Source organism: Lethenteron reissneri, chromosome 56, assembly GCF_015708825.2.
Source record: "Lethenteron reissneri isolate LAM-NWPU_2019-01 chromosome 56, ASM1570882v1, whole genome shotgun sequence".
Classification (NCBI taxonomy): domain Eukaryota; kingdom Metazoa; phylum Chordata; class Hyperoartia; order Petromyzontiformes; family Petromyzontidae; genus Lethenteron; species Lethenteron reissneri.
In genome coordinates this window covers 7,341,328-7,366,214 of record NC_083834.1, presented here as the reverse complement: position 1 = coordinate 7,366,214, position 24,887 = coordinate 7,341,328, and the positions used below count along the sequence as shown (strand labels likewise).

General features: G+C 53.2%; 1 protein-coding gene across 1 annotated transcript; it reads left to right on the top strand.

The window, feature by feature from the left end:
* The first annotated feature begins 10,150 nt into the window (after positions 1-10,150).
* On the top strand, positions 10,151-13,263 carry LOC133357033 (5-hydroxytryptamine receptor 1F-like). Its single transcript, XM_061574773.1, is given in 5 exon segments — positions 10,151-10,831; positions 11,018-11,531; positions 12,172-12,494; positions 12,496-12,534; positions 13,066-13,263. Coding segments are annotated over 5 exon segments (1,755 nt in total).
* The last annotated feature ends 11,624 nt before the right edge of the window (positions 13,264-24,887 follow it).

Sequence of the window (24,887 nt, the reverse complement as noted above, 5' to 3'; positions counted from 1 at the left end):
GTTAAAGACGGGATTGCGTGCAGGCGAGTACAGTGTACACAGTACGAGAGTACAGTTTATAAACAGTGGAGATGTGAAGTACACGAGGTTGAGGCGTTTGGGTAAAGATGAGGGTGAGTGCAGGTGAGTAGAGGTGAGGAGGGTGAGTGAGTGCAGGTGAGGAGGGTGAGTGAGTGCAGGTGAGGAGGGTGAGTGAGTACAGGTGAGGAGGGTGAGTGCAGGTGAGGAGGGTGAGGAGGGTGAGTGAGTGCAGGTGAGGAGGGTGAATGAGTACAGGTGAGGAGGGTGAGTACAGGTGAGGAGGGTGAGTGCAGGTGAGGAGGGTGAGGAGGGTGAGTGAGTGCAGGTGAGGAGGGTGAGTGAGTGCAGGTGAGGAGGGTGAGGAGGGTGAGTGAGTGCAGGTGAGGAGGGTGAGTGAGTGCAGGTGAGGAGGGTGAGGAGGGTGAGTGAGTGCAGGTGAGGAGGGTGAGTGAGTGAGTGAGTGCAGGTGAGTAGAGGTGAGTAGGGTGAGTGAGTGAGTAAGTGCAGGTGAGGGTGAGTGAGTGAGTGAGTACAGGTGAGGAGGGTGAGTGCAGGTGAGGAGGGTGAGGAGGGTGAGTGAGTGAGTACAGGTGAGGAGGGTGAGTGAGTGCAGGTGAGGAGGGTGAGGAGGGTGAGTGAGTGCAGGTGAGGAGGGTGAGTGAGTGCAGGTGAGTAGGGTGAGTGAGTGAGTGAGTGCAGGTGAGGAGGGTTAGTGAGTGAGTAGAGGTGAGTAGGGTGAGGAGGGTGAGTGGAGGTGAGTGTGCAGGTGAGTGTGGAGTGAGTGTGGAGTGAGTGTGGAGGTGAGTGTGGAGGTGAGTAGGGTGAGTGGAGGTGAGTAGGGTGAGTAGGGTGAGTGAGTAGGGTGAGTAGAGGTGAGTGAGTAGGGTGAGTAGGGTGAGTGTGGAGGTGAGTAGGGGTGAGTGAGTAGGGGTGAGTGTGGAGGTGAGTAGGGTGAGTGGAGGTGAGTGAGTGTGTAGGTGAGTGAGTAGGGGTGAGTGTGGGGTGAGTGTGGAGGTGAGTGTGGAGGTGAGTGTGGAGGTGAGTAGGGTGAGTGAGTAGGGTGAGTGTGGAGGTGAGTGTGGAGGTGAGTGTGGAGGTGAGTAGGGGTGAGTGTGGAGGTGAGTAGGGTGAGTGTAGGGGTGAGTGTGTAGGTGAGTGAGTAGGGGTGAGTGTGTAGGTGAGTGGAGGTGAGTGAGTAGGGTGAGTACAGTCCGGGTCGCGTTTCCCTCTCCCGGCGTCCCCACGTGACTCGGCCGCGCTGGCAACGAGCGGCGTCACGGGGAGAGAGGAATTCAGAGTGTGTGTGTCTGTGTGTGTGTCTGTGTGTGTGTGTCTGTGTGTGTGTCTGTGTGTATGTCTGTGTGTGTCTGTGTGTGTGTGTCTGTGTATGGGTGTCTGTGTATGGGTGTCTGTGTGTGTGTGTCTGTGTGTGTGTGTATGTGTGTCTGTGTGTGTGTCTGTGTGTGTGTGTCTGTGTGTATGTCTGTGTGTGTGTGTCTGTGTGTGTGTCTGTGTGTGTCTGCGTGTGTGTCTGCGTGTGTGTCTGTGTGTCTGTGTGTATGTCTGTGTGTGTGTCTGTGTGTGTCTGTGTGTGTGTCTGTGTGTGTCTGTGTGTGTGTGTCTGTGTGTGTGTGTGTGTGTCTGTGTATGTGTGTCTGTGGGTGTGTCTGTGGGTGTGTGTGTGTTTGTGTGTGTGTCTGTGTCTGTGTGTGTCTGTGTGTGTGTGTCTGTGTGTGTGTGTCTGTGTGAGTGTCTGTGTGTCTGTGTTGTTGTCTGTGTGTGTTCCTGTATGTGTGTCTGTGTGTGTGTGTCTGTTTGTGTGAGTGTCTGTTTGTGTGTATGTCTGTGTGTCTGTGTCTGTGTGTCTGTGTGTATGTCTGTGTTGTTGTCTGTGTGTGTGTCTGTGTGTGAGTCTGTGTGTGAGTCTGTGTGTCTGTGTGTGAGTCTGTGTGTCTGTGTGTGAGTCTGTGTGTGAGTCTATGTGTGAGTCGATGTGTCTGTGTCTGTATGTGTGTCTGTGTGTGAGTTGTGAGTCTGTGTGTCTGTGTGTGAGTCTGTGTGTGAGTCTATGTGTGAGTCGATGTGTCTGTGTGTCTGTATGTGTGTCTGTGTGTGAGTTGTGAGTCTGTGTGTATGTGTGTGAGTCTGTGTGTGGGTCTATGAGTGTGAGTCTTTGTGTGAGTATGTGTGAGGCTGTGTGTGAGTATTTGTCTTGTGAGCCTCTGTGTGAGACTGTGTGTGTGTGAGTCTGACTGAGATGACTGACCGATGCACCACCTGTGCCCCTTATTGTGCCAACCTGCCGTTTTATCCGCCCCGCGCTCCGCTCGTTATTGTGAGCGTCGCTCCTCCGCCCTCCGTTGTTGTTGGAGGGCGACTGCCTCCAACTGCCCAGTAGCGTCCTTCACGAGCCTCCTCCACAGAGGCCGATCTTGACACCGCTGGTACCAGCCATCGGCAAATTCACTCATCTCAGTCAGTCAACCCGTGGCACCTGGGTCTGTGCCGCGACCTCCTTGCCAGCGGGCGTTCGACACTTCACGTGGCCTTAAAGTGCACCTAGCCTGGCACAAACGCACACGTGACGCCACCGCCATCTAGTGGCCAATGTCGGTTGTTGTTGGTGTGTGTGAGTCTCTGTGTGACTATAATACAGGTTTTTTTGGGGGGGTTAGATCGCTTAAATATATAAATGTGTCGTTAAACCCGCCACCACCCGACACAGCCAACTAGTGAGGGTTGTCACGTAAACAGAACGTGGCCAATTCGTCACTAGTACAGCACTAGTGTGTAGTGTATAGTGTAGTGTATAGTGTAGTGTATAGTAGTGTATAGTGTAGTGTATAGTAGTGTATAGTGTAGGGTATACTAGTGTATAGTGTAGTGTATAGCGTAGTGTATAGTGTAGTGTATAGTAGTGTATAGTGTAGCGTATAGTGTAGTGTATAGTGTAGTGTATAGTAGTGTATAGTGTACTGGTGTAGTGTATAGTAGTTTATAGTGTAGTGTATAGTAGTGTATAGCATAGTGTACACTAGTACAGCAACACCCGTTGTGTGTTGGAGAGCAAAGCCACGACATTTACAACCTGAGTACGACGTTTCGTCGGTAATTACAACCGGCATCATCAGGCGGGCAGCAGATACATTTATGGGGAAATCCTCCTCCTGTTTCGTTCATTAATCAGAGGCGTAGATGTGATGGCGTCACTTGTGAGCAGCTTCACGTGGGAAGTTGGATGGGGGTGATTCATGAATACAAATACATGACAATTTTACTCAGCACTGAATCCATCCGAAATGTTCTGGAAAATAGGTAAATTTCAAAATAGCACTGTCCTGGTCACAAAAGCAAAGTTTGTGGGGGAATAATCGCCATTTTCTATACTTTTTAGGCATAAGCAATTACGAAATAACACTTACTACCCAGGAACAATTGTGTTACATAATGTAATAAAAATACAATATACAAGCCCATTGTTCTTTGTACATCCCGCCGATTGTGTGGACTGAAATAGCCGCATTTGTTATTGTTAAACGGTAATCCCTATTGAAGTATGGTGACCTGTATAGGCATGCATTTAAACACACAGACTAACACACACACAGTCTTTGTCTGTGTGTTAGTGTGTGTGTTAGTCTGTGTGTCAGCCACCCCCTGACCTCACCCGAACATCGATCAGCCTCCCATCGTATCTACCAAAAGGAATCTCCCTCGGACAACCACGGTATGTTTCTCAAACTACACGTGGTCAAAACGATGTTAAAGAGTGTAGGGGCCAGAGGACATCCATCCCTGTGACACCCCAAGACGAACAGGGAGAGAGAATGGCTCTGACTCCGTGCCACGCGGCATTGCTGAAACCTGCCCACTATCGTCAAAATTCTTCACGAAAGGCACAGATAATTAATCCAGAGCCATGGGCTGCCCCTCTTGACGGTATCGTAGGCCTCGACCGGGTCAAGAAAGCGGAGGATGTTTGTCCTCTTCAAATCCCCTACGTCTCGACCAATTCTGCTGTGCGCAGGTGAAGTCCATTGTCCATCCCAGGTGATGGAGATGTCCTATCGATATCTTCGCGACTACGCGCGCTTTCCTCTCGTCGGAGACTCCACGATCCACCACCACCACCTGTAACCCATTATAGACTAGCGCCATCCATTGGTCGAAGTTATTATTTTTTCAATGTACCGGGCGGTCCGAGATGTCTCGTAACCCCGACACTAATTGACGCCTTTTGGCGTCAACTGGTCCAACCCATGTGAGACTAGGCTCTAAGGAAAGCTGTCTCGGGTGTGGACCAATCAACTTCAAGGACAGTGCACATTATCAGAGTTATGTTTTTTGTTTGCATTATGACTGCAGGTATTGTGGTCTATGCAAACATGACTCCTTGTAAAAAGGTGTCAGTTTTGTTGCCAGATAGAAGGGTAAAAAACTAATATCATAGTTTTACTGGCAAATGAGGTTCCAATGGGGACTAATTGACCCCTTTCATTTATTTTTACTTTGCATTTTCATGTCAACCTTAAAAAAAATTCAGGATTTAGATACTATAACGGGGCGGGGGGGGGGTCACAGGACTTCTGGACCACCATGTCCTATGAATTCTTAGTCGGAGATGTTTTGAGTGCGCGTCATCGTCTGCACTCCGCGTGCGTTTTGTTGTGGCTGTGCGATGATTTTTTAGTAGCTCATGGACAATACCGCCAATAACGCAGGAACAGAATCGCGTGGTGTGCACTTTCATTGCTTGTCCCGTCATCCACAAAGATGTCTTTCTAATTTTACGATCCACCCGTGGGACCAAAGCTAATGAATGTTGGTCCCCGGGTTGATTATATTGGTCCACGTATTGGCCACCTCTGCTCGGTAACATGCGGCAGTTCGCCAACAGTGTCCGACGCTGCTGATGAGACATCGTGGGGTCAAAAACCGGTCAACAGTTGTTATTGTTGTTGTTTTAAACAATCCGTTGACATTTAACTGAGTGGCGGTCAGGGCCCAAGAGAGTGAGGCTGTGACAACCCAGTGCTGTCATTGACGCTTGGCACACGGAATGCTCGAATGCCAGGGGTTGGCGCGCTCTGCTGTGAACTAGGGCTGAACGATTAATCGATTTCAAATCGAAATCGCAATTTGAAACAATGCGATTAGCAAATTGCAAAGGCTGCGATTTTTTGCGATTTGAAAAAAGTCCTTTTTCTTTCTTATTGGAATTGTTTTATTTTGTATTATTATAACTTTATGTATTTAACTTCACAATTTTTCTATGTTTGAATGTTCTTTTTCAATTTTTTTTTTATAAATACACGTTGGAAGCAATTCATATCTTTTAAGTTATCATCCTTGCATTAAAATATATAGAGCAATTCATATTTTGATGGTATCATGTGGTAATGCTCCATCACACGTTTTGAATCTATTACACAGTGAATATTGAACTGACGCTTGACTTGAAAAAATTGAATCGCAAATCAAATCACAATCGCAATATCTGTCAGAAAAATCGCAATTAGATCTTTCCCCAAATCGTTCAGCCCCACTATTATTTGAACTGGTCCTGGAATGCCCCCACCACCACCAACCACCCGCATTAACCAGTGCGGTAAAGTATGGCCAAACTACCCTGCCCCCCCACACACACACCCAGGGACTTCATCAGCCGTTTGGTTCGTGGCTATGCTGCGCGTGGCACTGTAGAGGAGGCGAGGTTTCGTGGATCACACACACGCACGCACGTGCGCCTGGTGTGACTCCATTCTCGTGAGCGTCAGCGAGGTGGCCGTATACCCCCTTGGCTCGCCGCGAGAAGGCAGAACAGCAAATGTGGACTCTCATCTGTTCTGTCTGCGCGGGATAGAGTGTTGCTCCCTCGCACGCGTCGGTTTTCTCCAAGCGCCCTGCTCGCCTCCGACATGTCCTCATTCATTGGCCGACTGCAACTTTGACACGTAAGAGGATTGCAGAGCTCAGGGTTGCAATGTGGCTCACTTCAACACGTAGGCTTTCGCGACCAATTTCATCCATAACCCAAACAACCTCTGATGATACTGACTCGCTGTCTGATTGCGGGCTAAGTGACCCCGGCCATCATTCCTGCCTCGGCGTGCCGGATGAGCATCTCCCCCATGATGGGACTGTGTCCAGATCTGTGAACGATCCGTGGTCCGCTCACACAACCCAGTCTGGTGAAACCCACGGAGGCAAGCTGGCAAGGCCGGCCTGCAGATTTCAAAGCGGCACAGGTGTTCATGCGAAATGGTCTGTGGGGCAGTCGCTGTTGGCGGGCACCCATTAATGCCCGCATCGGCGCACTAACAACAACAACACAGCCCATACAGAGGAAGACAACACAAAAATAGACAAAGCCCCCCCTCTCTCCTCCACAGTGTAGCCTTCATAGACTGGTGGGGCAAGTGCTGTTAGCGAGTAGCAGCAGCAGCACCTATGGAGGTCAACACGCAACCACGCCCGCCGACCTCGTACCGACCCACAGCTGATATTCACCCACAGCACCCAGATACTCATTTAAGGCTGAGTCAACCTAGGGGATGCCCGGCACCGTTTTAGAGTTATTCCTTTCCGCACCTTTGATCAGCACGTTTGGCTACGAACGGCGAGAAAAAAAGTTGAACGCGCGTGCGTGTTGATCGTAATCGGCGCGAATCGAACTCAGGGGCCGTCCATAAATGACGTCACGCACCTAGGGGCGGGGGAGGGGGTCAGACATTTGTGACGATGTGTAACGAGGGGGGGGGGGGGGTGTTTGAGAAATGTGACGTCACATCAAAATGCGCAACTTTAAATATAGACAACACGTTCTACTTAGTTAAATAGACTTTTTAATAAATGTTCTTAGGTTTTGTCGGTAAAGTCACGTAGGTAAAAAATAAAAATTAATAAAAGTAAAATAAAAATAATTTATTTTTTATTTTACTTTTATTAATTTTAATTTTTTACCTACGTGACTTTACCGATAAAAACATTGTAATAAATTTTTTCTCCAACAACATCAGAGTGCAGCGCCACATTAAATACGCACTACAATGACAATAGTTTAAAGCGATTTGAAGCATGTTTTATACTTTTTGGGGGGGGGGGGCAGAGCTTTGTGACGTCATATTTGAGAGGGGGCTGACTTCTTGTGATGCCGTGTGACGAGGGGGGGGGGGTCAAAAATTGTCCAAAATCGCGTGACGTCATTTATGGACGTCCCCTAACCACTACAATTCCGCTCCCCCCAATACAACCCACACACACTCCCCCCACCACCACCACCGTCAGAGCCAAGACTGTGTGGGGCAAGTGCTGTTAGCGAGTAGCAGCCCCTGCGATGGGCGGCACTGTGGCACACGAGGGCGTGGTGGGTGTCCTGCACCACACAGACACTCACAACACCCCTGCTGCTGCACGCGTGCTATTTTTAGACCCTTATTGCACTTGCATGTTTGTACGTCCGGGTGACATTTCCATCACGTGCGGTGACAGCGCCCCCCATATCCCTCACTGCCCCCATCCCCCCCATCCCCCCCCCACCACCACCCGCATTTACAGGTGGCTCTCTATCCCAGGTGATCGCGATTGATCACGAGGTGCCTGCCCAGGTGTGCCTGGACCCGCCAAGTCACTCAACCGAGACGCGGAATCGCGTGGTGGGGTTCTGTGTCCATGCCAAGGCGCGAGGGAGGGCAGGCAGTCGTGTAGGGAGTGGGGGGCAGGGAGTAGTGTAGGGAGTGGGGGGCAGGCAGTCGTGTAGGGAGTGGGGGGCAGGGAGTAGTGTAGGGAGTGGGGGGCAGGCAGTCGTGTAGGGAGTGGGGGGCAGGGAGTAGTGTAGAGAGTGGGGGGCAGGCAGTCGTGTAGGGAGTGGGGGGCAGGGGTAGTGTAGGGAGTGGGGGGCAGGCAGTCGTGTAGGGAGTAGGGGGCAGGGGGTAGTGTAGGGAGTGGGGGGCAGGCAGTATTGCAGGGAGTAGTGTAGGGAGTGGGGGGCTGGCAGTCGTATAGGGAGTAGGGGGCAGGGGGTAGTGTAGGGAGTGGGGGGCAGGCAGTCGTGTAGGGAGTAGGGGGCAGGGGGTAGTGTAGGGAGTGGGGGGCAGGCAGTCGTGTAGGGAGTAGGGAGCAGGGGGTAGTGTAGGGAGTGGGGGCAGGCAGTCGTGTAGGGAGTAGGGGGCAGGGGGTAGTGTAGGGAGTGGGGGGCAGGCAGTATTGCAGGGAGTAGTGTAGGGAGTGGGGGGCTGGCAGTCGTATAGGGAGTGGGGGGCAGGGATTATAGGATGGGGTGGAAGAGAGGGAGGGGTGTAGGGGGTAGGGGGATATTGGGGGGGGGGGAGAGGGCCTTGAGTGGGATGGAGGGAGGTTATTCCCTAGATTGAAAACTAATTTATAAATCTACAACTGCTTTTCTGTTTAGTTTGTTGTCCTTATAATCGGAGGTGCGGGGGAAGAACGGCTTTCGTTCAACATACATACAAACATACGCACATTACACCATGGTGTCAGATGGGAAATTGGCACCACCCAAGGTTGCAAACCGTTGGTCTTACCGATGTATTTACACGGCTAATGAGAGTGACTTACTCGATAACTCTACTCATTGCAAGTGGTGACCACATAAACTCACCGGTTATAATTGAAGGCATTTGAATCGGTAAAGTTGTGCCACCCCACGTGGTACCCGCCAGGTGAACATATCTGGTCTGGGCTCATGGACGGGGATAGGGGAGGTGGATGGGTGGATGAGAGGGAGGGGGGAGGGGGAGGGAGGGGGAAGGAGGGGGTGGCAGGAGGAGAGGGAGGGGGGGTAGAGGAGGATAAGAGGGGGGAGGAAGGGGGGAAGGAGGGGGGAAGGAGGGGGAGAGGGAGGGGGCAGGGAGGGGGTAGAAGAGGATGAGAGGGAGGGAGGGGGAAGGAGGGGGATGGAGGGGGGAGGGAGGAGGGAGGGGGGGGAAGGAGAGGGAAGGAGGGGGAGAGGGAGGGGGCAGGGAGGGGGTAGAAGAGGATGAGAGGGAGGGAGGGGGAAGGAGGGGGATGGAGGGGGAGAGGGAGGGGGCAGGGAGGGGGGGTAGAGGAGGATGAGAGGGAGGGGGAAGGAAGGGGGGGAGAAGGGGGGAAGGAGGGGGAGAGGGAGGGGGCATGGAGGGGGGGTAGAAGAGGATGAGAGGGAGGGAGGGGGGAAGGAGGGGGAGGGGGTAGAGGAGGATGAGAGGGAGGGGGGTATGGGTGGGACGTTGGAAGGAGGATCAGTGGAGGGGGGGGGGTTAGGTGATGCAGGGACTGACGAGAAGAGGAGATAGATAACGATTCGAGAGCGGATGATCTTCTTCGCTTGGCCGATGCTGATGCTCAAGCCAGATACGATGCTCTGTGATGTGTCAGCGGTCGCGGGGTTTGTGAATCGCTGTGACGATGTGGCCTGCTTCGTATTTGTGATCGGGCAGGGTGACGGAGAGGGAGGGGGAGGTGAGAGGGAGGGGAAGGTGAAAGGGAGGGAGGGAGGGAGGATGGGAGGTGACACTCTCTCCTGCCGTCGGGTGACGGGGGGTGTGTAGGCGCCAGCTGTGATCACAACCCTCCCTTTCGCCGCCAGAGTTCGAAGATGCTTCTGCTGCTGCTGCTGCGAGCGACGAGGTCTTACACCAGACTGTGATCATCATCATCAACATCATCATCGTGAGCAGCAGCATCGTTATCAGCAACTTAAGCACTATCATTACCATCATCATCATCATAATAAACAGCATAAACATTGTCAGTAACAGCAGTAAGCGCAGCAGCAATCATCAGCAGCAGTTTAATCATCATCATCAGCAGCAGCAGTTTAAGCATCATCATCATCAGCAGCAGTAGTAGTTTAATCATCATCAGCAGCACCAGCAGTAACCTCGATCATCGCCATCATCAACAACTGCCATCGACTCTCCTCTCACCGCACGCGTCACCTCCTTCCCCGTCGCTCACCGTGGACCCCCCCACAACGCCCCCCGCCCCCCACCTCGTCTCCACGAACCCCTGCCAGGACCCCTGAAGGACCCCCCCCAACTCACCGCCGCACCATGTCCCCCCAGAGAGAGACCCCCTCGCCCACGCGGCGACGATGAGCGAGGGGGTCTCACCGCATCGACTCCGAACCATGAACTCTTCATCTTCTTCCTTGCCGTGGAGCGACGCTCCCCCCGCCTCCACCACCTCCGCTGCGCACACGGCCACCGTCTCGCTGCTGCTGGCCTCCGTGGCCCTGGCCACGGCTCTCGCCAACGGCCTGGTCATCGCCGCAGTGGCTGCCACCCCGAAACTGCGACACCCGGCCAACTATCTCATCTGCTCGTTGGCCGTGGCCGACCTACTCGTCGCCCTGCTCGTGATGCCGCCGGGAGCCGCAGCGGCCGCCACGGGCTCGTGGCCGCTCGGCCCTGCCGCCTGCGCCGTGTGGACGAGCGCTGACGTGACCTGCTGCACGGCCTCCATCCTCAGCCTCTGCGCCATCGCCCTCGACCGCTACTGCGCCATCGCGCGCGCCGTGCGCTACGCACCGCGACGCACGCCGCGTCGCGCCGCCGCGATGATCGCCGCCGTCTGGGTCGCCTCCATCCTCGTGTCGATGCCCCTCGCGCTCGCCACCGTGGGCGGTGGCGGTCAGCCTGGAGGTGCCCGGACCGACGCCGCCGCAGTCGTCTCCGCAGCAGAGGGCGCGTGGAACGACGCGGCGCGGACGCACGGCCGCGTGGAGGGTCCGGCGCCGACTGCCCCGCCGGACGACGCCCAGGAGAGTGGCGGCACCCTCGGCAGTGACGGCGGTGGCGATGCACCGCACGTGCAGACCACCCGTGGTGGTGGTGTTGGTGGTGATGGTGTTGGTGATGGTGTTGGTGATGGTGGTGATGGTGTTGGTGGTGTTGGTGGTAGTGTTGGTGGTGTTGGTGGTGATGGTGTTGTTGGTGGTGATGTTGGTGTTGTTGGTGGTGATGTTGGTGGTGTTGGTGTTGGTGATGATGTTGGTGGTGTTAGTGGTGGTATTGGTGTTGGTGTTGCTGCGCAAACCGAGAGAGGATCGGCCGTGCCGGCAGACCCCGTGTCCACCCAGTCGGACACCCCTCCTACCCACCACACCACCACCACCGCCGCCACCACCCGCGCGCCGCAGCCCGGAGCCGAACGAGACGCGGCCGCTCGGCGGCGCTGCGCGGCGCGTCACGCGCACGTCCTCTACGCCGTGGTGTGCACCGTGGGTGCCTTCTACGCGCCCATGGCGCTCCTCCTCGTGCTCTACTGCGGCATCTACCGCGCCGCGCGCTCGCACTTTCGCCGAGGCCTCCGCGGCAGCCGCGTCCTGTGCGGGGCCACCCCCAACGGAGGGGTCGTAGCCACGGGGGTGTCCCTCGCGGGGGTTGACGCGGGGGTACCCCTGCAGGAAGAGGTTCAGGGTCAGGATGGGCATGGCCATGGACGTGGGCAGGGTCGGCATCAGCGGCTGCAGGGAGATGAAGACGATAACGAGGATGACGAGGAGGATCGTGATGGTGATAATGAGAGAGCGCCATGTGAGGAGATGGAGCGGGCGGTGGCGCCTGCTGCTGGTGGCCAAATGGAGGAGGGGGTCGAGAAACGATACGAGGCGACGGTGGTGGTGGATTCCCCGGTCCCCGTGGCAGAGATTCGGGTGCCTGAGACCCAGTGCCAAGTTACTCAAGCCGCGGCCCAAGCCCCTGGACGGAATCACCGCTGCACCGCTCACGGGAGTCCCGAGGATCAGAATCAGGTTCGGATTGTAGGTCCCCGGTCGCACTGCCAGGACCCCAGGTGCCCCCACCGGGCAGCAAAGACCCTCGGACAGGGTCCCAGGCCTCCCACTCGGACGCTCCATCTCCCCGGCGTGGGTCCCAAGCGTCCAAACGCGGATTTCAGATCCCTCAAACGCAACCGCGGCTCTCCCCGGCTGCCGCCACCGTGAACTCCGCACCGCCGCTCGTAGCGACGGAACGACCCTCCCGGGCCCCTCAAAAACCATCTCAGCGCGCCCAGCCAGGAAGCCCCCAGGAGCCCGAGACACGTCTCCTGCACGCCTCGCAAGCGCTACCACGGAACCCTCAATCAAAACCCCGCGCGCCGCACAACCCACAGCCTGCCCAGCCCCACGTTAACTCATCCCGCGAGGCAGCAGCAGCAGCAGCAGCCTCAGCATCGAGGCCTCACCGCTGCCGTTCGCTGTCCGCGTCGCTCTGGGCCCCACAAGCGGCGCGCGGCGGCGGTGGCACCGCGAGCCCGAGGCTCCGTCGCATCTCCGGAGTCGCGAGAGCGTCGCGCGGCCAAGACGCTTGGGTCTCATCCTGGGCGCGTTCACCCTCTGCTGGTTGCCCTTCTTCGTGCGCGAGCTCGTGGTGAACGTGTGCGAGGCGTGCGCGCCGCCCGAGGCGCTCTCCGAGCTCATCTCGTGGCTCGGCTACGCCAACTCGCTGGTGAACCCGCTCATTTACACCGACTCTGAACGAGGACTTTAGGGCGGCATTCAAGCGCATGGTGGGTGGGGGACGTGGCAGGTGGCCGGGTTCACCGGGGTCGCGGCGCGTGATCCTTTGAGTGTTTACACCATTGGAACCTCATTTGCCAGTAAAAAAAATATGATAATTGTTTTTTTAGCCTTCTATCTGGCAACAAAACTGCACATTATCAGAGTAGTGGTTTTTTTGCATTATGGCTGCAGGTATTGTGGTCTATGCAAACATGACTCCTTGTAAAAAAAGGTGTCAGTTTTGTTGCCAGATAGAAGGGTAAAATAACAATAATCACCTCTGAGTGTTGTTGGGTTTTTTATTTTGCTTTGGTTGTTCGGCGAGGTGTACATACTGGATGTGGTGTGCCGGGTGTACGTATACATATATAAAGCAAAAAATGTTCAAGAGCTCGCCGAAACGGAATCGACCTGACTTAAGATTTTTTTTTTTTAAACCGTGTCACGTCGACTTGCCGAGAAACGCACAACGGGACGCGCTTCGAGACCCAAAGAGTCGTGCAGACTCACGCTCAGAGACCGTGGACTCCGGCACGCAGCGAGGGCCGTGGCGCTACTTCATGACCCACGACCCACGATCCGCATTCAACGGAGCCGCATTCAACGGCTCCGTTGAATGCGTCGTGTGCCGGGCGCTGAACGAACTTTTCGGAGTAGAGGCATCGGGACGGGGTGCTGAAGCTGGAGTGGACATGGGCAGGTGCGAGACGGAATTTCTGTCCACCGTCGACCCGTGACTCCGAGGTCAGGATACTCAATTTGATTTAAATCCCCCATCGACCCCTCCCCCTGTCAGGATCGCCCCCCACCCCTCTACTGCCCCCCCCCCACTCCTTTGTTTTGATGCGAGCCCTGCCCCGTGTCTTTTGTACAGCGGCTTATGATCTCCGGGTGAAAGGCGCTTTTAGAAGTGTAAATTCTGACCGTGTTATCATGATTATTATTATTCCCGAACCACAACCCTAATTCTGACGATTCCCCTTAATCCTAACCCTAATCCGAACTCTAATCCTAACCCTAATCCCGATTTTGAGCGTAATCCCAACCCTAATGGGAACCGGAATCTTAATCTCAACACCTCATCATAACTCGTTGTAGTTCTTTCGGTAAAGTCACGTAGGTAGAAAAATAAAACGAAATGAAAAATAATATATAATCCAGCAGTGGAACAACTGCGGGATATTTTTTTCCGCCTGAGGACGACCGCTTGTGTTGCGATCGAAACGTCGTGATACATTATTTTGTTAGATTTTGCTACCTACGTGACTTTACCGAAAGAACCAAAGAGTATGGGGATTCGTGCAGTCACGAAAGCTTCAAATCAAGACCTCATCAAAACCTTAATTCTGGCCACAATCCGAACCATTATTCTGACCCCCACGGTCCAAATTCTTCGGGGTCAAAATACCCCCAACGCGTCTCACACGTGACAGAGAGCGACGGTCCCTACAGCGACGGTCTTCTGGTCCTCCATAATCCTCGCCACCCCACCGCGCCAAGTCGTTGCGTCTCGAGGTGGCGACCCCCAAAACTGACCCCGGTTCGTGCGACGCCGTTACTCGCTGCGCGCGCCCGATGATTGTTCAGGTCACGTGCCGCGTGACGTCACGCGTGCCGTGGCAACCCAGGAGCTTGCGCGATTTACAAATTGAGATGAGGGCATCCAACGGGCGGATCCCGTGTGACATCGGAGCCCTGATTCTCTTGCACCGGAGTCTACGCGCGTGGGCTCACATTCACTGCGCGACCGCTCCACACGTGTGTACGTGCGTGTGGGGGGGGGTTGTTTGCGTAGTGAATGTGGGTTGTCAACCCACATTTTATTTCAACCGAGTAACCCTCCCCCCCCCGCCCCCGCTCCCCCCCCCTAGCCTCACCCCAAGATGGCTCTGAGAAATAAATGTATGAATAATGAACCACATTGTTTACGATCAATGAGTTTAGAAAGGTCTTTTATATCTATACTCTTTGATTTTTTTTCCGGTAAAGTCACGTAGGTTAAACAAAGAAAACAAATAAACTAAATCAAGACGAAGCTAAATTACTAGTAATTTGCTGTGACGGTTCCACCTGAAGACGGAAGCTTGTGTTGCCTCCGAAACGTCGTGATTTCATTTAGTTGTTTTCTTTTTTTAACCTACGTGCCTTTACCGAAAAAAGCAAAGAGTATGGATCCTTGCAGTCACGAAAACTTCAAATCTAGTCTTTCACATCGTTCAAGGTTACCATGTGGATTTACATTTTATCGTAGTAATTTAATATTGAGCAGAGTCGAATACGATGAGTTCACCAAGGACTCTCATGTATGAAATTATTCCACACAGTTTATAAATCACCCCGCGTACCCCGGTTGAGACCCACTGGTGTAGTGCGTTGCGCTACGAATCCAGCGTCCCGAGTCCGTGATATCCCCGCTCACGATTATCTCAACTTGTTCAGCGCCACACCCCCCTTCCCCCGTAGGTGGACTCAGCCTTAAATGAGTACCTTGTGCGGTGTGTAGTAAACATCGCCACGAGGGAGACAAAGGCGGCCAGGGCATGGTGCTGGCCACCCACCCCCTCGTGTAACCGTGCCGGCGTTCATAGGTGCAAATCGCTAACAGCACTTGGCCCAACAACCTATTAACGGCTACACGGGGCATCTTTGTCTTTGTGCGTGCGCCCCTTGTGACGTAGAGAGCGCCCCTTGTGACGTAGAGAACGCTGCATGTGTAGTAGCTGCTTGTGTAGTAGCTATATTAGTAGTAGCTGCACGTGTAGTAGCTGCACGTGTAGTAGCTACACGTGTAGCAGCTGCACGTATAGCAGCTGCACGTGTAGCAGCTGCACGTGTAGTAGCTACATATGCTACGGGCCCCGCACTTTCATGGGCCCCACGCTAAACGCTTTCAAGCTATCAATTCCGGTGCAGTGATTCTGCACTTGCTCTATTACAATAGCACTATACCGCCTTCAACTTTTACGAACGACTGGGTGTTTAAGTTTGGCGATTTGTCGTATTATCCGGCCGTATAGCAAATGAAAAAAACAATTACAGTACTTTACTATGCAAGTTAAAACATTTGTGTGTTTTGAATGTTTGTGTTTTTTTTATTTAGTGCTCCTTTATAACAACAAATGCTACAGGCCCCGTACTAGCTTCGTCCGGCACTCGCGTGACCCTGGGAGGGGGGGGGGGTCAGAGTCTGCCAGTTGGGGGGGGGGCAATGATTGCTGTTGATGTATACGACACCCCCCCCCCAACATTTGAATGCAATGTTGCGGGCGTTTAATCGAATTTCGCACGTTCGCTCGACACGACATGCGTTTGGCAATCATCGGGGGCACGCGCAGCATGCGACGGGCGAATTTGTTATTTGTTCGGAGGTCCAATTGATCCGGATGGCGGTCGTCTTCAGAAACGTCGTAGTTTTTTTAGTATTTCGTTATTTTCTTTGAACCTATCTCCGTGACTTTACCGAAAGACCAAACGAGAATACGCATGAACATCATCGCGGAAACACCGTGGCCATTGCGAAATCCAGAATGCGTCGAACCACGCGAACGCACACACACGCACAGGTGGTGCAACTGGGGGTAATAATCATGTCGACAGCGGTGGCTTCTCTGTGAACCACGACGGGTCCTGGCAGCTGCTGTGCTGTAGGTTTTACAGCAGTTGGGGTGGCGGTGGGCGAATTATCGAACCGTGGCAGCGGATTCATTAAATTAGAGGGGGATGGGGGGGTGGTGGTGGACCATGCGCAACTCCAGTGGCCAATGTCGCCGTTCAGGTCATGATGCCCCCACGCCGCCCAGAGACTCGGCGAGGGCAACAGAGGAAGTTACGCAGTTCCAGAGACGATCAAAAGCAAATTCGTCGTTTTAAAAAAAATCATCCTCACATCGTGGAGAAATACAGGGGCTGTGTGTGTGCCTTTTAAAAGTATACCCGTGACGTTTTTGTGCGCACTTTTAAACAAAGACTTGTGTCCGTCTGGAACGCTCTTCCTTTCGATATTCGGAAGCTACTGGGAGCTATGCACTTTTACATCATCCGGATTGAAAAATAATTTCTTTAGCACTGCTTTTGGTGTGTTTAGATTGTAGTCCTGCCCCCGCTCCTTCGATCAGCACGATGGGCTACGTACGCTGCGAAAGAAACTCAACGTCCACACATACAAATGACACACGGTGTTACATTCGGGGTGTCTTGTGTGCGGCCCCCGTGTCCTTTTTCTCAAAGATTTCAGCATGTATGGGCTTCGTCCCATTCATCTCCGTCCGTGTCTTGGCAGGATGGGAATGGTTTCGTGTTGTATTTGTTTGTGTTTGGGTGATGTTTACCTTTCTTGGACTTTGCACTGCGATCGTGTTACTGAACCGTTTGGTGATGTAACGTTCTTACTCCGTGGCCCCTACTGGACCATCTGTGAGAAAAAAGAGCTTTGTAGCTCATCGGATTCCTCCAGGATAAATACAGATTCTGATTTTGATTCTGATATTTACTCGTCAACTTTGCACTGGATTCTCCTGCCAGTCGCATGCAGTGGTTCACGTTTCTTTCGGTTTCAATACATCCGAGATCTTCCACGGCTTCTTGTGATTATTATTCGATTCCGAGTCCAAACGTATTCCCATCCCCTCGTCTTGCCATCACATGTCCAAGATATTCTTGGTTCTTTCGGTAAAGTCATGTAGAAGGGAAATAATAAAAAAGAAAACTATAAAATTCTCACGACGTTTCGATTGCAACACAAGCAATCGTCATCAGGTGTGAAAACCACAGCAAGACAATTTGAAAAAAGTGGCGGTTTTCAAATTTCCTTGCTGTGGTTTTCACACCTGATGATGATTGCCTGTGTTGCAATCGAAACGTCGTGAGAATTTAATAGTTGTATTGTATTTGTATTATTTTATTATTTCCCTTCTACGTGACTTTATCGAAAGAACCAATAATATTAATCCCTGCAGTCACGAAAGCTTTAAATCGAAATGTCCAAGATTTCTAACTTTGCCTTTCTCTAATGATTCTCAGTCATCGCCTTGTTGTGTAACCCAGCTGCTCTCCGCAATAATCAGGGCACTTCATTGTTTTAAAACAATTATATGGGCCTATCGCTTTTAATGAAAAAAGAACGGATAAAAAATGTAACCCGTAAAAACAAAGTTTTTCAATATAAATCCTTTATATGCGTGGCATCGGTTTTATTTTATTATTCATTTCTGTTTTTCTTGAGTAAGAGTTTCATTTATATCACATTGGTATTTTAAATTAAATATTAAATATTTTTTTTCCTAAAAAGTTGAAAATTTAGGAATTTTTTTTCTTACGAAAATCAATTGTCACGCACAACGAGTCTGTGTGCAAAATGTCAGCTCGATTGGATCACGGGAAGTGGGTTAAAAAACGACCGAAAGATTTGCACGGTCGTAAGCGCGCAAGCAAGCAAGCGAACTTAATATAAAGGATTTAAAAACACTGTAACATGATAACAAATGTGATGTTAATAGCTTCAAAAAGTCAGTCTCGACTTGTTCGCCATCGTTGTCAACGCGTGCCTGGAATCTTCTCTAGGTGGCTTCTTGTGGTATTGTTGCAAAATTCTCAGAAGTGTGAACATGTTTTGTTGAAGCATCCTGTAAATCTTCTTGGTTCTTTCGGTAAAGTCACATAGAAGGGAAATAATAAAATAATAAAACATAAATTAAATAATTCTCACGACGTTTCGGCCACAACGCAAGCAGCCATCCTCAGGTGAATAACAGGTCTGTCTGCAGGGATTCATCTTCTTGGTTCTTTCGGTAAAGTCACGTAGAAGGGAAATAATAAAATTAAAACATAATTAAATCATTCTCACGACGTTTCGGCCACAACGCAAGCAGCCGTCCTCAGGTGAAGACCAGGTCTGTCGGGGAGATAGCGTCTGAAGCTTTAAATCGAAATTTAACCACCCTGGATATATTCACGTCACTCATCTTGTCTGTACATTAAACGTTTAACGTCATTCTTCTTTTAAAAAAACAATACATGTACCTTTCTTCGTTTGTTATGTTGGTGTCTCGTTGAATGTAATTGTACATGTATGTATGTAATTGTACATGTATGTAGAACGGCTTGTCGATGATTTGGCACGTATGCTAAAAAGCAACCATGGCCGAGTCGCGGTTCGCCCGACTCCACGTGGTCGTCAGCGTGTCTCTTCATCAATGACGGGAGGGGGGGGGGGGCACAGGCGAGGTCTATCCGAATTACGGAATCCCTAATCGGTTGACCACATTTAAAAGAATCACTTAACCCAAACAGCTACTTGCATTTATAAAAAAATTAACCCGTAAAAACAAAGTTTTTCACTATAAATCCTTTATATGCGTGGCATCGGTTTTATTTTATTATTCATTTCTGTTTTTCTTGAGTAAGAGTTTCATTTTTATCACATTGGTATTTGAAATTAAATATAAAAAAAAATTCCTAAAAAGTGGAAAATTTTTGAAAAAAATTTTTTTCACGAAAATAAATTGTCACGCAAATAAATTGTCACGCACAACGAGTCTGTGTGCAAAATGTCAGCTCGATTGGATCACGGGAAGTGGGTTAAAAAACGACCAAAAGATTTGCACGGTCGTAAGCGCGCAAGCAAGCAAGGAAGCGAACTTAATATAAAGGATTTAAAAACGACTCAAACCCCCACGTTGCTTTTTGCTTGTTTAAAAAAACAGCGCGTGACTTACCGCGCGCGTAGCAGACGGAATCGCACGCGAACACACACACACAACGCCAAGAGTCGTGTCAACGTGGATCCACGCCTGCGCAACTTTGTCGCACGCAATAGTCGCTTACACGTGGACGTCTCCGCAACGGGTTGGAGCAGTTAGGCAACTCCGGGGGGGCTGTAGATGGGTTTCTTGGGGGGGGGGGGGGGGGTTCCAACCGTGTCGGGGCGAGGTGACAGCAGCACGAACGGGTTGTGTTGGGTTCAGCCAGAAGGCGTCTTTTTATTTCCATCTCAAACGCGCCTTAAAGCGTCAACAGGCCACCCCACAAAAGGGGGGATGGGGGGGGGCTGATCCAGCCCACTGATAAGAGAGCAACGGAGAGATATACAGAGACACGAGATAGAGAGACACACACACGGATAGACACATGGAGGACCCTTCGAGCTGTCCCCCACCCCACTCCCCCACGTGATAGGATCGAACTGGATGAATAGTTAAGGCGTTTTCCAGTTGGCTTCCGACGCCGCTCAAAACCGTGCGAGTGCCAACGTCAGATTGGAGATTGGCAAAGCCGCCCAAACGCGTAGACGACCGGGTCCGTGCACGGCACACGCCTTACCGCCGACTGGGGGAGGAGCCGGCAACGCCGATACCCCGGGGCTCGACTCCGGGTTACAGCCACCGCTCCGGCATTAAAGCAGGCTCCCTTCCCTCAAGGGAGCAAAGTGATGATGGTCTCAGGCCCCGGTAAGTACGTAACGTAAACAAAACAAAAACAAACCCACCACGTAAAATTTGGTTTTCATTTAATTCGGCAAATTATAAATCTGAGAATTAAACATTTCGGTTAGACTTGGCATGCGACGACAGATATACTCTTTTCGTGGCATTAACACAAAAAAACCCGCGTGGCCCCACAACCCCCACCCACAACCCCCACCCTCGTGTGGATAAGCGAGGCGACTTGTTTCCGAAGTAGTTCATTTAAGTCAACTTCCGTCGGTGCGGTTCTCTTGACACACAGAGGTCGGTCCCCGCACGACAGCGGCAGGCAGGGTCCTCCTCAAGGAAGTTCATCTCACGACGCCACGGTGATGGCCCAAATCGGAATTAAAATTGGGGGTTCTGGTCACCCTCTCCCCCCCCCACAAAATCACCGCTCACGGAACGCGGCGTTGCAGGTCAATGCACACATCTGGACTTTAGCGCTCGACAGAGACTTGAACACGTAGAGCCGTCACAAAACAAAATAAACAATGGAACTGGAACACGCCTTAAATGAGCCAGCACAGCCCACCGATGACAACAGAGAGGGCGATCGACAATTATGAACAAATTTACAAAGGGGGGGGGGGCGAGGCTCCCCCTGATGGACGCTGACGTCCCCAGAAAGAAATAAAATGTGGAACACTGGGGGGGGGGGGGGCACCCGTGGCAGCCACACTGCGGCGTGGACTGAGCCGACCACCCACCCTCCCCGTGTCTCCCCACCCCACCTCCCCCCCCGAGAGGTTCACCCCGGTAACCCCAGATCGCAATTTGACCAAAAGGTCTGGTGGCTAAAATGGGGCTCTCGGTCTGAGTTACAGGGCTCGTAGGGGGCTCGTAGGGGGGGCCGGGTTGCTAAAGGCGAGTTCAGTGACAGGGCGGGGATGATTTTGTGTCCAAGGGGTTTAAACACGACACGCGACTCCAAGCTACGGCTGCAAGCCCCAAACTGACCTCAGGTCCAGTTGTAATGCGTTACACGGCTCTAAATCCCCCACCCCCCCACCCCCTTCCAAAAGAGTTCGGTTGAATTTAAGCCTGGGTTAGGAATCAAGAACGAGACTAGTAATAGCCATAAACCAGTTGAGGCAACAGTTGGACTGGGTCCAAATCGGGAGCGGTGAGGCCTTAAACCTGGTTTAGACGAGTGTTGAAACTGGATCGGAGTTAAGAGTCACGGCTAAAAACATTTTCCCCGATAGAAATCTCGTCTCGAGATGGACTGGATTTGAGTTGGGGGCAATTGCTATCAACTTGAGCATGCTGTGGGGACTGTGGTCATGGCCCTAAAGTGGGTTTACCACCGTGTTTGAGTTTTTTGTTTGTTTGTTAAAACGTCTGGCCTGTGAAGTGCTCGGTGAACCGAGGTGGGTTCGAGATGGGCGATTGAACGAGGTGGGGGGGGTTGAAGTCTCTCGTGGGCGCAGGGAGGGAACGTGGTGGGCTCGTCACACCCAGCGCAGCCGCTTCACAACAAGAGAGACAGAGCGAGAGAGTGGACAATTCATCAATGACAGAGAATCATAAATTGATCGCAGAAACATAATTAACTCCCAAATGGCTCCGTAAAAGAAAGCAATCCTTACAACGCATCATCGGGATTCACTCCTCGGTGGGGGGGGGGGAGGGTGGAGGGGGCATTTCCAATTTGCGAAATATAATCAACGGTAACATTATTAAACAAAAATAACAAAACCGGGAGAGTTTTAAAACAACACGACACGAAAAGACACCGAAACATTTTGGAGCACGCGGCCAATTCCACAGCGGAGGGAATTCAAAGTTGACGGCAGCTCACACACGAATCGTCCCACCACGACCACGACCACCCACCCACCAACATCTCTCCGCGAGGAATTATTAAGGCTCCTCTTCAGTCAAGGGCCCCCCCCCCCCCCATCTCTCCCGCGTGGTCCACAGTAAGCGGGCGAAACCTGTCCGTTCCTTCTCCACTGCCGGCCTCTCTATCCCGCGAGCTGCCGAGGTGCCAACGAAACGTCGGGTGTGGGGGTTAAGGGGACGCCAAAAGAATGGGATTTGGGGGGGGGGGGGGGCACAAAAAATGTCCAGGGTGGCGTCTCTCTGCTGCGTCACTGGAAGCTGTCACGGGGGGGAGGGGGGTGACCATCGCCGGGGGGTGTTCAAAACGTTACTCCACTGCTGCACTGCACCGATCAACGGCGCAGGCTGAACACCACGTGGAACGGCAAGGGGGGGGGGGCGCAGGTGGGGGAGTGGATGAGAGTGAGAAGGGGAGTGGATGAGAGTGAGAAGGGGGAGTGGATGAGAGTGAGAAGGGGGGTGGATCAGAGTGGGGTGGGGAATTCGTCAACATCGTAACGATCGTAATCGCTGTAGCACTGTCGTTATATAATAATGGGTGAATTCACGCAGCTGCGCTGTTGCACGCGGCGAGGCCGGGTCGAGGTCACGGGGGTTGGCGTCCTCACCGCCACCGCCACCCCCGGTAATACTTTCTGAACTCGGGATCGACCAACAATTAAACCCGCTTCACGAGGGCTTTGGGCGCCACCATTCCCCACTCCCCCCCCACCAGGGCCGGCTCGAGGGTTGACGGCTCGCGCAGGGACGGGGGTCGCGGTGGGTGGAAGGCCTCTTCCGCCCACCGACACACCATCCACCACCACCCACCACAACACCACGAGGAGGTAAAGGTTTATAGATTTTACAAACGCGTCAACCCCCCCCCCCCCGAGCGCCCGAATTGATTTCCCCGAGTTCAAACCCCCCACGTGCCCAGGGTGAGTCCCAATGGCAACTAACCGAGCAGAGGGAGAAGGTGCCGACTGCTCTGACTACGAAGCACCAGGGCCACACACGCACACATACGCGCGCACGCTCTCCCATACAGCACGCACTCTGCCACTCACTCACTACCAGTACATGGGACAAAGATCGCCCGTACATCGCCTTAGAGATCGAAGTGCTATTGGCCAGTACCCACGAAAGGCCGGTGAGGGGGGGGGGGGGCAGAAGCACCAGGTGGTGGCTGTGTCCTGAACGCCCCGGCCGCCTTTGTCTCCCCAGTGGCTGATGTTTTACACAGCACGCCTGCGACTAATTAACAGGCGAGTATAACCGACCGGCAGAGTCGGGACCGATTTGGATGGCGCGCTCGCCACTGCTGCCGAGCCACTGCACGCCACATTCCGCACGCACCCACACCATGAGCCACTCTCGCTTTCACACTCTCACTCTTTGACCAGCGATAATGCCTAGTGCTCGGAGAGCCAAACTAAGGCACCCTTTTTGTTTAACACAACGGCGAAGAACGAAGAGCGGGGCGGGGAGTCGGGGGGGTGGTGGAAATGCCGGAGAACACCAGGGGGACCTCACACGCTCGAGCCCACCCCCCCGATCGTAAGGGGGGGAAAACTATTCCTTTGGATCTGGCAACACGGGGCCGGCCGTGAGCAGCCTTCCAAGGCCGCAGCCACCGATGCCAACAGCCGCCCCATTCGCCACGGGAGCGACGGCGGTGCCACCACGGCGGCGGTGTCAGGGGGCCAGGCGAGCGCTCTGAGGCCACGTGGAGGTGTCGCAGGCTCGCTGGCTGTCAGGGAGGTCACGGGGACAGCAGCCACAGGGTGGCCCATGGGTTGACCGACTGAGATGACTGGCAGATCCACCCGGCTCTGCCCCCTACTTTGACACCGCCACCACTAAAAACCACCGCCGGCGCAACCGCCGATCGGCGCCCACGTTGATCGACAAACCCCGCCCGCCCCCCTCGTGGCTTCGTCTCATCTCGACCCGCGAATCTGGACACGTTCCCACGACACGCTGAGCAACGCCAGAGATGTTACATCGTTTGGTGGGGTGGGGGAAGAGAGACGGGGGGGAACGCGATATTCGATGAGACGCAGCTCAAACACAGACCGAGTGCACCCCCCACCCGCTCCCACCCACCTCTCCACCACACCACCTGCTCAATCGCACCACCAGCGAGGGGGCCCAATCGCACGCGTAAACATGTTTACATACCTGGCAGCCGAACCGTTTATCACAGAGCGGCGGCACAACGCTGTCCGCAGCACGAGGGGAACCCGCCCGACAACACAACCGACGAACGGCGTCCGAAACCCAGAGCCCGGTCGCGGAGCGGCAAGATGATGGTCGAGGGGCCCCCCGAGCGGCGGGCAGCGACGTCCCCCGGCCGTCACGTGGGGCACTCCAGGGAGATGGGGGGGGGGCTGCTCTTCCATCATTGCAGTAACCGACTGAACTAAAAAAATCGGCCGCATACGCTCGTCCCAAAAAAATTCCGCCACGAGTTGTTTTTTTTTCACGCGGGGGAAACCGCGTCCCTTGCGCGACGTTCACCGTGCGGCAGAGGGCCAGAGCCCCCCGTCGAAGATTTCATCAGCGGACAAACTAAACCGTCCGGCCCCTTTTTCGGCGATTCGCAAAGCCCACGCTGCGAAACGGCGCGGAGGGGATTTCACCGCCAAGTTTGCGTTGCCGCCTGCCGTGACTTTCTTTCCCGCCCCAGCCCCCCCACACCCCCCCCCGATTTGATCCCGACTTGACATTTTGTGAAGGAAAAAAAAACTTCGTTGAGCTCATCGGATTCTTCCAGTCCAAAGCAAGATTTTGATTGTGAAAAAAAAATAAAACCACGCAGAGCCGCAGCCTCCGTCGCTGTACAAAGCAGCCAAGGCCGCCGGCTCTCGTGCCGTCCGAATGTTCGAACCTGAACCACCTCAGTGGTGGGTGGGCTAGAATCCCCGGTGTGGGTGGCCACGCCAATTCCAATTCTCACGCCGGTGCCGGAGGGAGCGCGCCGGGTGCCGACCGCAAGCAGCCTCTCCAGAACCGTTTAAACACAATTTTTTTTTTTTTGCTAAAAAGGGATGCTCTCCAGCCTAAATGTG